At 54.1% G+C, this 15,378-nt stretch overlaps 1 protein-coding gene across 1 annotated transcript in view; it reads right to left on the bottom strand.

Annotated features, from left to right (window-relative positions):
- SHANK3 (SH3 and multiple ankyrin repeat domains 3) overlaps window positions 1-15,378 on the bottom strand; it is a 348,499-nt gene that overhangs the window by 96,621 nt on the left and 236,500 nt on the right. The window contains exon 16 of the mRNA XM_056846670.1: window positions 11,244-11,319. Within this exon, the coding sequence (XP_056702648.1) occupies window positions 11,244-11,319 (76 nt within the window). The remainder of the gene's footprint in view (window positions 1-11,243; window positions 11,320-15,378) is intronic.

The following is a 15,378-nucleotide window of genomic DNA, read 5'->3' as shown; positions in this document are numbered from 1 at the left end:
CCGTTGGTTCTGGAATTGGTTTGGTCTGGGGTAGCGTTGCCCCCCTCTGTTGGTCCCTCGTGCGCCGGACCAGGTGGAGCGTCTTGGATCTGTTCTGGGTCGTGCGAGGGTGTGGTAGGCACGAAAGGAAGAGGAGGCACGGAAGTCCTTTTTGAGGTTCCCTGGCATGGCCCTCTTCCTGTCCTTAGTCTCTACTAAGATGTCCTCGAGCTTGTCCCCGAAGAGTTTGCCGCCTTGGAAGGGATAAGCCAGCAGCATGGCTTTGGCTCCTTGGTCGGCCTGCCAAGCACGTAGCCAGAGGGCTCGCCTGGTTACGGTATTAGTTGCCATGGCCCTTGCCGAAAGAGTCATAGAGTCTAAGGTGGCATCTGCTAAGAAGGAGAGCGCCTTCATCAGCCTGTTGAGGCCGTCATTCGCCTTGCGTTCTTCCGGGGGAATAAGAGTGGCAAGTTTTCTTGCCCACACTATAGCCGCCCTCGCAAAAAAGGTTGCGGTTGCCGAGGCTTGGATGGATGTGGCCAATGCCTCGTGGGTCTTGCGGGAGGCTTGGTCGGCCTTTCTGTCCAAGGGGTCCCTTATAGAGCCCATGCCATCTCCTGAGAGAAGGCCCGGCGACTGGAGCGCCGCCACTGGTCCCTCTACTAAGGGCATGCGTAGAAGCTCCATGGCGTGAGGGGCCAGGGTGTAGAGCTTGGTGATGTTGCGGGGAAGAGGCCTGTTGCCCAGAGGCTTTTCCCACTCAAGGTTCAGTCGGTGCTCAAAATATTCTGGGAAGGGTACCACCTTGGTGGAGGGCTGCGTTCTGGGGAAAAACTCTTTGGGGCCCCTTGGTCTGCCCTTCCCCTTTTCCCCCTCATCAGGCTCTGGCACCTCGGTAAGGTCGAGGGCCATAATGGCTTTAGCTAGGATGCCCTGATAGTCCTCTCTGGGAAACAGGCGTGTCTGCTTCTCTTCCACTGGTTCCCCCTCCCCTTCAGAGGAAGAGAATTCGCCTTCCTCTTTTTCTCCCTCATCTGAATCATATAGCGAGGAGGGGGGGGAGGCATTGTCTTGCATTGTGTTGGGGGAATCTGGGGTCTTTCCCCTCACCTTGGAGGTAGCAGGCTTAGTGTTCCCTGCAGCCAAGCTGGTGCTGGGTCTTTCTTCCCTCCCGGTTTGGGCAGGGGGATAATAGGTTTGTGCGACCCATGGACCCCCTTGGGTTGCGTGTGGGTGGGCAGGCTGCCAGCCCCCTTGGGCCGCGGGCTGCAGGAAAGGAAATTCTTCTCTGAGGACCTGCCTCATTAGGGTGAGGAGGTCGCTCTGGGGTGTCCCGGGGAGTTGGTTTCCCGATGCCCCCGTGGGCTGGGTGGGCTGGTGGCTAGGCAGGGCCCCCGGGTTAGGCATAGGCTCACCCCTTAGTTGTGTTGCCGGCTCGCTGGTCTCTTTTGCGTCGGTCGCCGCCTCCCTGGAGCCCTCGCTGCCCCTGCGGCTTGAGTGCGCGATAGGGGACCCTTCCCGACGTTGCCTCTTCCCGCCGCTCCCTTGAGCAGCGGTTGGGTCAACTGCAGCTGATTCGGGCTTCTTTTTCTTGTCCCGGTCCTTTTTGGGACCGGTATCTCGTTGCTTCCGCTTGTCGGAGGAGGAGGAAGAAGCCTGGCTTTCGTGCCTCTCCGCGCTGCCGCCCTTGCGGCTGCCGGATGGCCCATGTGGTGGTTGGGGGGGGGCTGGGACCAGACCCTCCGTGAGCTCCCCCCGTTGGAGAAAGTTGTCAGGTGCCGCTTGGCTCGCCATGCGCCCGGTTTTCTGCCAGCTGGTCCGCGGCTGTTCCGTGTGCGGCTGTTCGGGGCTGCTATCGCTGGCGGCGGCGGGGGGGGGGAACACGTGTGCTCGCCCCAAAATGGTGGACTATGGAGGAGGGTTGCGCGGAGCAACCCTAGTTGCTGCCTTCCCACAGCGAGGCAGGAAGAAAAACTGATGAATGGGCGATTCAGGAGCAGGAAACAGGAAGTTTGTTTGTTTACATCCTGCCTGTCCCAAGGAACCGGAAGAGAATCACCCGTCGCTAGCAAGATGCTCTCCCCCTCAGAGAGAGAAACTGAGCTTTCCAGCATTCTTCAGAGTCAGCCCTCCGGCAGGAATCCAAGCAGGATCTTCCCCACGATGGTGGGACTTGGCCAGAGGGGGGAGCCACGCTAGTCCCAGGCAAAAAACAAACAAACCAGTAGCCAAGCAGCACCTTAAAGGCTAACACCATTTATTCTGGCCCGAGCTTTCGTGAGTCAGAGTTCATTTCATAAGAACATAAGAAAGGCCATACTGGACCAGTCCAAGTCCATCAATCCAGCCACACAGTGGCCAACCAGGTGCCTCTAGGAGGCGCACAAACTAAACGACTGCAGCAGCATTTATCCTGCCTGTGTTCCCCAGCACCTAATAGGTATGCTCCTCTGGTACTGGAGAGAATAGGTATGCATCATGACTAGTAGCCATTTTGACTAGCAGCCACGGATAGCCCTCTCCTCCATGAACATGTCGACTCCCCTCTTAAAGCCTTCCAAGTTGGCAGCCATCACCCCATCCTGGGGCAGGGAGTTCCACAATTTAACTATGAGTTGTGTGAAGAAATACTTCCTTTTATCAGTTTTGAATCTCTCACCCTCCAGCTTTAGCAGATGACCCCGTGTTCTAGTATTATGGGAGAGGGAGAAAAGCTTCTCCCTGTCCACTCTCTCCAAACCATGCACAATTTTATAGACCTCTATCATGTCTCCCCTCAGCCGCCTTCTTTCCAAGCTAAACAGCCCTAAGCGTCTTAACCGCTCCCCATAGGACCGTTGCTCTAGTCCCCTAATCGTTTTGGTTGCTCTTTTCTGCACCTTCTCAAGCTCTGCAGGGGTCAGTCCAACCCTTTCTGGGAGTGGCCACCCAGAGCAAACCCAGTCACCCCCTGCTTCTCCAGTGACAGCTTTCGCCGCCTCTTCCCCTCTCTGTTCCCAGAGGAGCCCGGGACACAGTCGCTGCTCCGCTCACCACCTAACTGCAAAAATGCAGGGTTGGTGCTCCGAGGCCACGGCCAGAATGCACGGCACGGGGCGCACCTGCTGTGGACGGCATGCTCCATCCTCGTGGAAACCTGCTAGTCGAGGACGACATGGCTGTTTCCATGGAAACTGCACTACGGCTCTTCAAGGAGCGGCAAGCGGAGAGGAGGAAACTGCCAAAAGAGCCCCCCCCCCAACCGTCACTCTGCTCCAGAAAGAGGCAAGGTGGCCCAGTGGAGGGCACTGGCTGCTCCCGCCCCTCCAGAGCCCCCACCCCCCACCCCGGGTGCTTCGGGCCTCTAAGATGATGGGAACGCCTTTCACCCTGTGGTTTGGGATGGATCCTGCTCAAAGGTCCCAGGGTGCTGCTTTGGCTTTTATCATTGGTGGGAGGGGCACACGTGGCCAGAGGAACTGCGCCTGGCCCACAGCTACGGGACCTCCGCTGGCGGTGGCCCCCTCTTACAGACCCACCTGCTCCGGATCTCACGTGCCGGCTGCCCCTTCTGCTCTGTCCCACCACAGGCTCCTCTACTGCCTGGCTTTGGCCAGGAAGCAGCTTTCTTCTCCGTGCAGAGCAGCAGGGAATGCCAGCACCGGGGGGGGGGGGGCGCTTTTCACCAGGCAAAAGCAAACAAACTAAACACCCCATGAAGCCTCTGGAAGCTGGGGGCTTGGACTCCCCCCCAATCCCCCAGGGAATGCACAGCCCTCCCTCCTGGAGTCACATGAATACATGAAGCTGCGTTACACTGAATCAGACCCTTGGTCCATCAAAGTCAGTATTGTCTGCTCAGACTGGCAGCGGCTCTCCAGGGTCTCAGGCTGAGGTCTTTCATGTCACCTGCTTGCCTGGTCCCTTTAACTGGAGATGCTGCCGTGGATTGAACCTGGGACTTTCTGCATGCCAAGCAGAGTCTCTGCCACTGAGCCACAGTCATGGCCTTCATGGGGACGATGCTGGCACTTTTGCCCCCCCCCCAACCCTCCACCCTCCTTGGAGCCCCCCCCACCCCGGGCAAGCACACCACCATGGTTTCCTGCAGCACCTCTGCCTGGGGCTGGGAGTGGAGGCTTCAGCCAGGATGTCCAAAGCTGGCAGCCAACGCCCCCGCCATGTCTCAGGAGGGAGGGCGAGACGTGGTAACCGACTCCAGTTTGCTCCTGGGAAGGGAACGTCTGAGGAGGGGAGGAGGCAGGACACGAGTGCCACGGGAACCCCTTGCTGGGGCAAGAAGAGAGCCGACGGAAATCAAGGCGGGAAAATGGAAGAGCAGGAAGGAAAGAGGCTGCCGGTCAGCCCGGGACACACTCGGAAGGTGGCCGCCCATCTCTCCACGAGAATGAGCAATGAGCACTCGCCCAGCTCCGGAAACCTCAGCCAATCAATCGTGGGTGTTGCGGTCACTCGGATAAATCTACTTGTGCAGAACAACAAGATTCTGGACATTCTTTGCTTCCAGAGATACATACGGCAGCAGGATCCACCCCAGCAGAGATGTGCCCTCCTGTGGGCATGTGCTTCGGAGAAGGGAGGGGGGAGGCTCCGCTAGGCAGGCCCACCTCTCACAACTTCCCCAGGGACTTGTTTGAAAAAAACCGCTACAGGTGTTTTGAGAACCTGCTTCCAGGTGCAGCAGAGGCATCTATTGTCCTTCATGAGGCGCCTGTAACCAAGAGGTGCCCTCAAAATGGTGGAAAGGCTACTGATTTAGTGATCTCAAAGTTGGAAGGGTCCCCCGGGGTCATCTAGTCCAACCCCCGCCAATGGAGGAACTAAAGCTATAATATCCCTGATAAGCAGTTCTCCGAAACAAAACACCTCCATCGATGAAGGATCCCCCACCTCACAAGAGAGACGGTCCCAGGGTCACATGGCAGTAAATACGAAGGGAGATTCTGTCACTTCCTGCGATGCCCATTTGGGAGGGGCCGGCCCCAGCTGGAGCCCGAGTAAGCCCCTGAAAGGCTGCCGCACAGCACTGAAGTCAAGCCAACCAACCAACTGCTGAAGTCTTCTCTAGGCCTAGTTTGAACGACCAGTGATACCAGACTCAACAAGGGGCCGTGGCTCAGTGGTAGAGCATTTGCTTGGCATGCAGAAGGTCCCAGGTTCAATTCCCCGCCTCTCCAGTTAAAGGGACCAGGCAGGTAGGTGATGTGAAAGACCTCTGCATGAGACCCTGGAGAGCCGCTACCAGTCTGAGTAGACAATACTGACTTCGATGGACCAAGGGTCTGGCTCAGTATAAGGCAGCTTCATGTGTTTATGTGTCCTGCTGGCACCCAAAGATGTTCTCGTGGGCAGAGGAGGGGTCAGTCTTCTTCAGCCTTGTTCAGCTGGTCCCCAGAGATGCTCACCAGGGATCAGCTTGGCCAGTGTGGCGTAGTGGTTAAGAGCAGCGGACTCTAATCTGGTGACCCAGGTTGGTTTCTCCACTCCTCCGCATGAAGCCTGCTGGGTAACCTTGGGCCAGTCACAGTTCTCTCCAAACTCTGTCAGCCTCCCCTACCTCACAAGGTGTCTGTTGGGGGGGAGAGGAACAGGAGGCGAGTGTAAGCCGCTTTGAGACTCCTTAAAGGTAGAGAAAATCAGGGTTGAAAAACCAACTCTGCTTCCTCTTCCTTTTCTTCTTCTTCTGTTTTGGCTGATGTTTGGAGCTCCTTGGCCAGGGCACAAATACCCTTGCATTCGGGCGGTGGCTTCTTTAGTGCTCCTCTTGCTCACCCTGTGGCCCTTCGTGACAGCTCTCTTCCCAACTGGTATCTGCTTGGAAATTGGCCCAGTCTTGTTTGTTTGCTTGTGTGCCTCCACCCCTGAATTTTGCTGGTCCTGACATGCTCACATAGAATCACAGTTGGAAGGGTCCATAGAGGCCATCTAGTCCAACCCCATGCTCAATGCAGGATCAGCCTACAGCATCCCTGACAAGTGTTTGTCTAGCCTCTGCTTAAAGACTGTTAGTGAGGCGGAGCTCACCACCTCCCTAGGAAGCTGATTCAACTGTCAAACAACTCTTACTGTAAAACAATGTTTCCTTAACATCCAGCAAGAACCTTTCCACCCGTAATTGAAACCCATTATTGCGAGTCCTATCCTCTGCTGCCAACAGGAACAGCTCCCTGCCCTCCTCTAAATGACAAGCCGTTCGAGTACTTCAAGAGAGCAATCCTGTCCCCCTTCAACCTCCTCTTCTCCAGACTAAACATTCACAGCTCCCTCAGCCTTTCCTCGTAGGGCTTGGTCTCCAGCCCCCCCCCCCCGATCATCCTCATCGCTCTCCTCTGCACCCACTCCATTCTGTTCACTTATCACCCCCACAGGTGTGAAGGCCCAGGGGAAAAAAACAACCAGGAAAATTTCACAAAAATATTTCCCCCCCTGAGGATCTGAGTTTTTGTTTTCACTTTTTCTGCTGGAAAAACTGGACATGTTGGGAAGCACTAAAAAGATTCTTGTGAAACATCTTCTCTTTGGGGGTGAACAGAATGCTTTTTAAGGCAAGGTTTAACTCACTCTGAATGTGCAGCCCGAAAAATCTGCATTTCACAACAGCCCAGAGCATTAGCTAATGATAATTCCTTTGTACACTGTAGACATCTACAGCATATTTTCAAAGACACAGTTAACATGACTAATTTGTGCATAATAATATGCTATAATGCTATAATACGCACAATGGAAGAGTTCACTGTTCTTTGTATTACACGGTTTAACCCGATATTCAAATATACTGCTAGCACTGTGTCTTCTAAGAGACTTTTTTGGTCCAAGTTTTTTTTTTTTAAGTTTTGTTTGCCATTTTCAACTCCCCAACCCCCACCTCGCCTCAGGTCTACTGAACCGCAAAAGCCTTGCAGATTGCTGGGGATAAACCAGGGCAGCGCTCCCTTTGACCGCCCCGTCCCCATGGAGGGCCCCAAAGAGCGATGAGGTGCCCGGTTGCATGGCAAATGCCATGCACCTTCCCCAGCTATGCTTTTGTAAGGCGCTCCCCCTCCCCTTGAGGAGCTACCCACAGGACACACATAAAACTGCCTTACTGCATCAGACTCTTGTCCATCAGAAGAAGAAGAGTTGTTTTGTACATGCCGACTTTCTCTACCACTTAAGGAAAAATCAAACCAGCTTACAATCTCCGTCCTTTCCCCTCCTTTCCCTGTGAGGTAGGTGGGGCTGAGAGAGCTCTAAGAGAACTGTGACTTGCCCAAGGTCACCCAGCTGGCTTCATGTGGAGGAGTGGGGAAACCAACCTGGTTCTCCAGATTAGCCTCCACCGCTCATGTGGAGGAGTGGGGAATCAAACCCGGTTCTCGAGATCAGACTCCACCACACTCCAAACTACCATGCAACTCAACAAGGATAAGTGCCGAGTTCTACATCTGGGTAACAAAAATGATGGACACACAGATTGGATGGGGGATACACTTCTGGGTAGCACTGTGTGTGAACAAGATCTTGGGGTACAGGTGCACTGTAAGATAAATATCAGCAGCCAGTGTGATGCAGCGACAAAAAAGGCTAATGTGATACTGGGGATCATCAACAGAGCCATAACATTCAAATGACAAGATGTCACGGTCCTGCTGTACACTGCATTGGTCAGGCCACACCTTGAGTATTGTGTGCAGTTCTGGAAGCCTCAATTCAAAAAGGATGTGGACAGAATCAAGCAGGTACAGCGGAGAGAGACAAGCAGGATCAGGGGTCTGGAGACCAAGCCCTATGAGGAAAGGCAGAGGGAGCTGGGAATATTTAGACTGGAGAAGAGGAGGTTGAGGGGGGGCGTCATTGCTTTCTTTAAGTATTTGAAGGGATGTCACGTAGAGGAGGGCAGGGAGCTGTTCCTGTTGGCAGCAGAGGATAGGACCCGCAATAATGGGTTTAAATTGAGGGTGGAAAGGTACCGGCTGGATATTAGGGGAAAATGTTTTTACAGTAAGAGTTAAGAACATAAGAAAGGCCCTGCTGGATCAGACCAAGGCCCATGAAGTCCAGCAGTCTGTTCACACAGTGGCCAACCAGGTGCCTTTAGGAAGCCACAAGCAAGATGACTGCAGCAGCACCGTTCTGTCTGTGTTCCTCTGCACCCAAAATAATAGGCCTGCTCCTCTGATACTAGAGAGAATAGGTATACAGCATGACTAATATCCATTCTAACCAACAGCCATGAAAACCCCTCTCCTCCATGAATATGTCCACTCCCCTCCTCCATGAATATGTCCACTCCCCTCTTAAAGCCCTCCAAGCTGGCAGCCATCACCACATCCTGGGGCAGGGAGTTCCACAATTTAACTATGCATTGTGTGAAAAAATACTTCCTTTTATCTGTTTTGAATCTCTCAAGCTTTAGCAGATGACCCTGTTGTTCGACAGTGGAATCGGCTACCTAGAGAGATAGTGAGCTCCCCCTCACTGGCAGTCTTTAAGCAAAGACTGGACAAACACTTCTTAGGGATGCTCTAGGCTGATCCTGCATTGAGCAGGGGGTTGGACTAGATGGTCTCTATGGGACCTTCCAACTCTATGACTTTATTATTCTTAACCACTACACCATGCTGGCTCTCAGGGGCAGTATAGTCTGCTCAGACTGGCGGTGGCTCTCCCGGATCTCAGGACGAGGCCTTTCACATCACCCGCGGCTTGGTCCTTTTAACTGGAGATGCTGCTGGGGATTGAACCTGGGACCTTCTGCATGCCAGGCAGGTGCTCTTCCCCAGAGGCCAGGCCCTTCCCCATTACATCTCCCCTTTACATCAAAGCCCCAGCTGCCCAGTTGCATACACGCGTTTTCAACATCTGCAAAAAAAAGCCTCCCAGAATACACAGCTCAGGAGCTTTGCCCTGCAGGAGTGCTAATATATTTAGATAAAAGTGTTCTCAACCGACCCCGAAGGCTTGCCTTTGTCTGACAGCTTATTCTGCATCACCTGGCCAGCAAACCTTCAGGGCACAGCGCCTAACACTCCCATCACCAGGGTCTCTTGATCACACACACAAAAATAAGCTGCTCCCAAAGCACAGATGGGCTGTGAACAGTCACTCTTAATCTCCCCTCCAGAACGTCTCATCCTGCCCCCCTCCCCCAGTCAAAACAAGCCCTGAATTATCTGATTTCCGGCTCCTTTCTTTCCCAAATTGCTCTGCAACCTCTTCCCTGCAGTCTCCACCTTGACTGAGCTTCTTAGCTGTGGCGTAGCCACACACGGAGCCCCGCCTGAAGTGTTCTGGAGCACTTAAAGTAGATGGTTAAGTTGTTGATCCTTCCACTCCAGCAAAATGAAAGCAGTCCTGGAGAACACTCTCGGTCGACCGTCGGTGTCCCCACGCCGGCCCATATGCCGCTTGCTTCCAGGGAGAGCAGAGACAAACTCTCTCAGCCAAGGCCCCTGCCCACGGCACCCCCAAACTGCAGCTGTGGCCCCCACGCCGTGCTGCATCCTCCTCCTCCTCTCTTCATCACCAAGCCTGGCCCCGGGGGAAACACTTGGCTTCCTCCGCACAGCAGGGATGAATTTGGGGTGCTTCCGACTCAAGGACAAGGGTTTGAACCCACTATTTGCAAGGAGCTCCCAGATATTTGGGGCTCAGGGAGATGCACCCCCTAAGTGCTTCCACCACACCAGGCCCACCCAACTCCCTTTTCCTGCCCTTCCTTTGAGACGGACTCCTGTCCGAACCCCTCACCACGCCCAGCACACAAGCAGGGAGCACCCCAATGACCCATCCCTCCAACTCATAAGAACATAAGAACGTAAGAAAAATCCATCAAGTCAAGCAGTCTGTTCACACAGTGGCCAACCCTCCAGCTTCAGCAGATGACCCCGTGTTCTAGTATTATGAGAGAGGGAGAAAAACGTCTCCCTGTCCACTCTCTCCAAACCATGCATAATTTTATAGACCTCTATCATGTCTCCCCTTAACCACCTTCCTTCCAAGCTAAACAGCTAAAAGCGTTTTAACCATAGAATCATAGAATTGGAAGGGACCAACTAGTCCAACCCCTGCACAATGGGTCATCTAGTCCAGCCCCCTGCACAATGCAGGAAATTCACAACTACCTCCCCCCCCACACACACACAGTGACCCCTACTCTATGCCCAGAAGATGGCCAAGATGCCCTCCCTCTCATCATCTGCTTATGGTCACAGAATCAGCATTGCTGACAGATGGCCATCTAGCCTCTGCTTCAAAACCTCAGGGAAGGAGAGCTCACCACCTCCCGAGGAAGCCTGTTCCATTGAGGAACAGCTCTCACTGCTAGAAAATTCTTCCTAATATCTAGAAGGAAACTCTTTGGATTTAATTTTACCCCACTGGTTCTGGTCCGACCTTCTGGGGCAACAGAAAACAACTCGGCACCCTTCTCTATACGACAGCCCTTCAAGTGCTTGAAGATGGTTATCATATCCCCTCTCAGTCTTCTCCTCTTCAGGCTAAACATACCCAGCTCCTTCAACCTTTCCTCATAGGACTTGGTCTCCAGACCCCTCACCATCTTTGTTGCCCTCCTCTGGACCCGTTCCAGCTTGTCTACATCTTTTTTCAATTGTGGTGCCCAAAACCGAACACAGTACTCTAGGTGAGGTCTAACCAGAGCAGAGCAAAACGATACCATTACTTCGCGTGATCTGGACACTATACTTCTGTTGATGCAGCCCAAGATCGCATTTGCCTTTTTAGCTACTGCATCCTCTGTTAACCCGACTCTTCCCTTTCCCGAGTTCAGCCCAGCTCAAAACTCCGTGCAGAAGGCAAAGCTTGAGCCACAGGAAGCTTGGTTTCCATCCAATCACAAAGCAACGTGTAAAGAGGTAGGGATTCATATGCTTCCTGCTTCCTCAAGGCTCTTTCTGAGCAAAAGAAAGGCTTTTTAAAGCCTTTGGAAGGTTTAATACGCTGGACGTATGGATAGTATGTATGTAGTATATTTTTCTTTCTTAATAAAATATATTTAAAAAAGAAATCCAATCCCCTGCCCATCCCATGGCCTGATGCAACCACCAGCCCAAGCTCACATACACCATCCACTCATCTTCTCTCCTGTGACCTTCCACATGCAGACCTTACTTCCCACACAAGCCTCTGCTTCCACACAGTCAGCCAGGGGCTCAAGACTTGGACATTCTTCCAAACTGTGGCACAAGAGAGAGACCACGGCCCGCCACCGCATCCCAGCAAGCCACAGGGTCTGTGCAGGAGGCAGGGAGGGCACTTACCTGTGGGATGTGAAGTTGTCATAGGAGCCTACAGTGTAGTGTCGGAAGAGGCGCTTCGTCCGGTCTTCTCGGGTCTCTGTAACGAAAGAGCAGAGGAGTCTCAGAGGCCTGGAAAGAGAGGAAGAGACCACGGCCCGTCTGTGCAGAGCCCCCCCTCCATCCCTTTGCATGCTCGTTGCTCCCCCGCATGCTTAACTGGGATCCACACAGAGATGCACGGGCGCCCTCCCTGATCCCACAGCCACTCAGAGGTGGTAAGACGGGGGCTGAGCGGAGGCAGCGGCAAAGTTCAGCCGAAAGGGTTCTGGGACAGCTTCACCAGGCCCCCGGACCTCAATGTGCTGTTGTTCAGACGTTCCTTATTGTACGGCCACAAACGTTCCTACAACGTACCAAGTGCGGTGCAGTGATGAAACGAGAACCGGGCACATGACAAAGCAATTCTGAAGCGAAAGAAATTGAATCACGCCCTGCTCAACTCACACTTCCCCACCCGAACATGTCTGTGCAAAAGGGCCCTTCGACAAGCCCCGGAGTGTGACCGCATCAGTATGGAGGTGGACGTGGGGACAGAAAGAACGGCTCCTGGGGCACGAGGCCGTCAGCAAAGCCCTCAGGGCCCTGCAGCACGGCTGGGGCTGGTTTCTGGGGCTAAAGCAGACCCAACTGTTTCCATGGGGAGTGGAGACGGAGGGTCCCTCCACTCCAGAATGGAGCAGGAGCCGACGCCAATCCCCAGGTGGGGGCTCAGCCAGCCGGTGTGAAACGGAGACCACAGGGGGAACAGGCCGCAGCAGACCCCGGGAACTTTGCCTACTTACATAAATCTGATTACTTTTAAATGTCGCTGGCTCTTGTGAATTCAGTCCGGGTCCCCCTCAAGAGAGGGAGCAGCCACCCCTCCCAAAGGAGCCACGTGGCTTCTGATTCTGTGACCTTAGGCAGTTCATGAGAGGGAGGGCATCTTGGCCATCTTCTGGGCATGGAGTAGGGGTCACTGGGGGTGTGAAAGGGAGGTAGTTGTGAATTTCCTGCATTGTGCAGGGGGTTGGACTCGATGACCCTGGTGGTCCCCCTCCCAGCTCTAGGATTCTATGACTCTAAGGGTGATCCAAAAGGCACATGGCTGGCCTCTTCCACTGCCAGCTTGGCCATAGAGCCCCACGGGTGCCGTGCTGCTCTTGTTCCGGAGCCACCCTCTTGCAACCGGCAACAGGGAGGGAGATCACCTGCAACCGTGTCTCCTCATGGCCAGCAGGTGGGGTCCTTTCCCCACTCTGGGGGAGAGGCGGCTTCGGACGCATCCCCCCCCCCCGCTCTCATCTGGGCAGCGCAGCTGTTCCAAACCGAGGCACCCGCGGCCGCCCTTCTGCGGGCTCTGCAAAGCTACCTGCGGCTGTGGGCAACCAGGTCAGCCCCAGGAGTTGCTCTGCCAGGCTCGGGTTTTGGAGGCTCAAAGAGACACTTGTGGGCAGCCATGACCCCCCCCCCAGAGGCCTCCCTTTACAACGAGCAGCAGTTTATCTCCAGTGGGGAGAAGCTGGCAGTGCAATCCTATGCAGAGTTACTTCATTGAGAGCCAGCGTGGTGTAGTGGTTAAGAGCAGTGGTTTGGAGAGGTGGAGCCTGATCTGGCGAACCGGGTTCGATTCCCCAACTTCTCCACATAAGCGGCCGAGGCTAATCTGGAGAACCAGGTTGGTTTCCCTGCCCCTCCACATGAAGCCAGCTGGGTGACCTTGGGCTGGTCACAGCTCTCTTAGAGCTCCCTCAGCCCCCCCTACCTCCCAGGGTGTCTGTTGTGGGGAAGGGAAGGTGACTGTAAGCCGGCTTGATTCTGCCTTAAGTGGTAGAGGAAGTCGGCATATAAAAACCAGCTCCTCTTCTTCTTCAAGCCCACTGAAATGAATGGGTTCGGACTGGAGTAACTCTCCTCAGGATTGCACTGTAAATCGGCTCCTGCTTATTTCTCTGCTGTGACCCCCACTCCCCACGAAGCACAAGAGCAAACCCAGGCCCACAGGCTCACTCCTCTGCACATGGAAGGCAGGGGGGAGGCGGAACACTTTTTATGCAGAAGGAACCTTCCTAGCGTTGCCCAACCTCCAGGTACTAGCTGAAGATCTCCTGCTATTACAACTGATCTCCAGCCGATAGAAAATAGCCGCTTGCCAATTGGACTCTATGGCATTGAAGCCCTTTGCTGCCCTCCTCAGGCTCTGCCCCCCAAACCTCCCGCTGGTTGCGAAGAGGGACCTGGCAACCCTAAACGTTCCCTCCCCTGGGACTGTCTGCTTGGCCCCCAAATATCTCGGGGGGGGGGGAAAGAGACACTCCGACACACACACACAAACACTCCTGGCAGAAAACAAAGGGCACGTTTTTGTGTGTGTGGCCAAGACAGACCCACACCCATTTCCACCACACACACTGCCCCCATTTCAATATGGACACAGACGAACAGAACAGTCATGGGGGGTGGGGAGGCTCATCCCTGAGTGCCGTAAGTGAGGAAGCGAAGTGAGTGCACACTAAAACCCCTCAGTGCTCCCCAAAACCCACAACCTCCCCCCCCCACACACACACACCAGTGAAATTCGCAGACAGGAGTGGAAGAGGCAGTCCAGCCCCCTGACCCGTCACAACCAAAGAGGCCTCCATTTTTCACACAGACAGTCTGAACGGCTGCAGGGCAGGGTGCATCACAAAACCTACTGGTGAGCATTTTGGACCCACAGGGGTTCTGGGGAGACGAGTGGGGAGACCGGAGGCAGGCAGGGCAATTCCTAAACAAAGAGTGAAAGGCGCAGGCCCCATGGGACCCCAAGTGCAAAGGGGTGCAGTGCGATCTGGCGAACATGCCCCCCGGGAAGTGTCTTGCGGTGCGGGAGTGCCCCAGGCAGACGCCACCCAAAGTAGCAACAAGTGCAGGACCGACATGGTGCCGTTCCCGAGCGGTGTGAGGAGAGAGCGAAAGGGCCCCGGGCACGTGCGTTGCCCTCCAGCACCTTCCGTCTCCAACACCCGGCACGGCTTCCCCGCACCTTGCTTGGCTGCTGTGCCCCTGAAGCCGCGGGGGGTTACCTAGTCCCGAGAAGGACCTCCCGCCGGGGGGAGCAGCTACAACAGCAGCAGCCAAGGCCTCCGGGGGGTTCCGCCTGCTGCCCCGCACGGCCGATCTTCTGCCAGGCCTGGTCGCTGCAGCGCTGGGGAAAGCCGACGCTAGAGAGCCAAGGAATTAACAACACGCTTATTGGCAAAAGGGCGCTTTTGCATCCGTTATGGGAGGGATTGTTTCCAAGAAGGGCTATTCGGTTTTCCAAACCAGAAGCCTCTCTCAAACCAAAAGCTGTGGAAGTGGTGGCAGGATAAAGAACAGCCTAAGAGGTAGACTGGTCTACTACGATATTCCAATATATTATAACATAAATCAGTAAAGTCTAGGGCCACACAGAGATTTTGAGATGTGAAACTTTCACCACAAACGTCTTGCTTATTTAAAAGATCTCTCTTCCATTGCAGACAAACACAGCTACCCTCCTGAAATGATGTAACACCAGGCAGGCCTTGTAGCAACTGATCCATCATATGCTGGAAAATGGCTACCATATAGAATCATAGAATCACAGAGTTGGAAGAGACCACCAGGGTCATCTAGTCCAACCCCCTGAACAGTGCAGGAAATTCACAACTACCTCCCCCCCCACACCCACCTCAGTGCCCCCCGGCCTACTCCATGCCCAGAAGATGGCCAAGGTGCCCTCCCTCTCATCATCTGCCTAAGGTCATAGAATCAGCATTGCTGACGGACGGCCATCCAGCCTCTGCTTCAAAACCTCCAGGGAAGGACAGCTCACCACCTCCCAAGGAAGCCTCTGTTCCACTGAAGAACCGCTCTGTTAGAAAATTCTTCCTAACGTCTATATCATATACCATATGGTAAATGAGTACATTGAACAGATCTCTCTGCATGTTGACAGTTAAATATTTGCAAGAGGAAGGCTCAGTAACTACCAGTTGATAGGCCTGTGAAAGATCAATTAACGGGCCAACTATCTTATCTTTCTCATCTTTATAGTGTTATTTTAACTATAAGCACTCCCGACCAATGGAAAGCCAGGATATAAATTCTTAAA

Source organism: Euleptes europaea, chromosome 3, assembly GCF_029931775.1.
Source record: "Euleptes europaea isolate rEulEur1 chromosome 3, rEulEur1.hap1, whole genome shotgun sequence".
Lineage (NCBI taxonomy): Eukaryota > Metazoa > Chordata > Lepidosauria > Squamata > Sphaerodactylidae > Euleptes > Euleptes europaea.
Note: the sequence above shows the minus strand (reverse complement) of the source record. Positions and strands in the feature narration are given on the sequence as shown.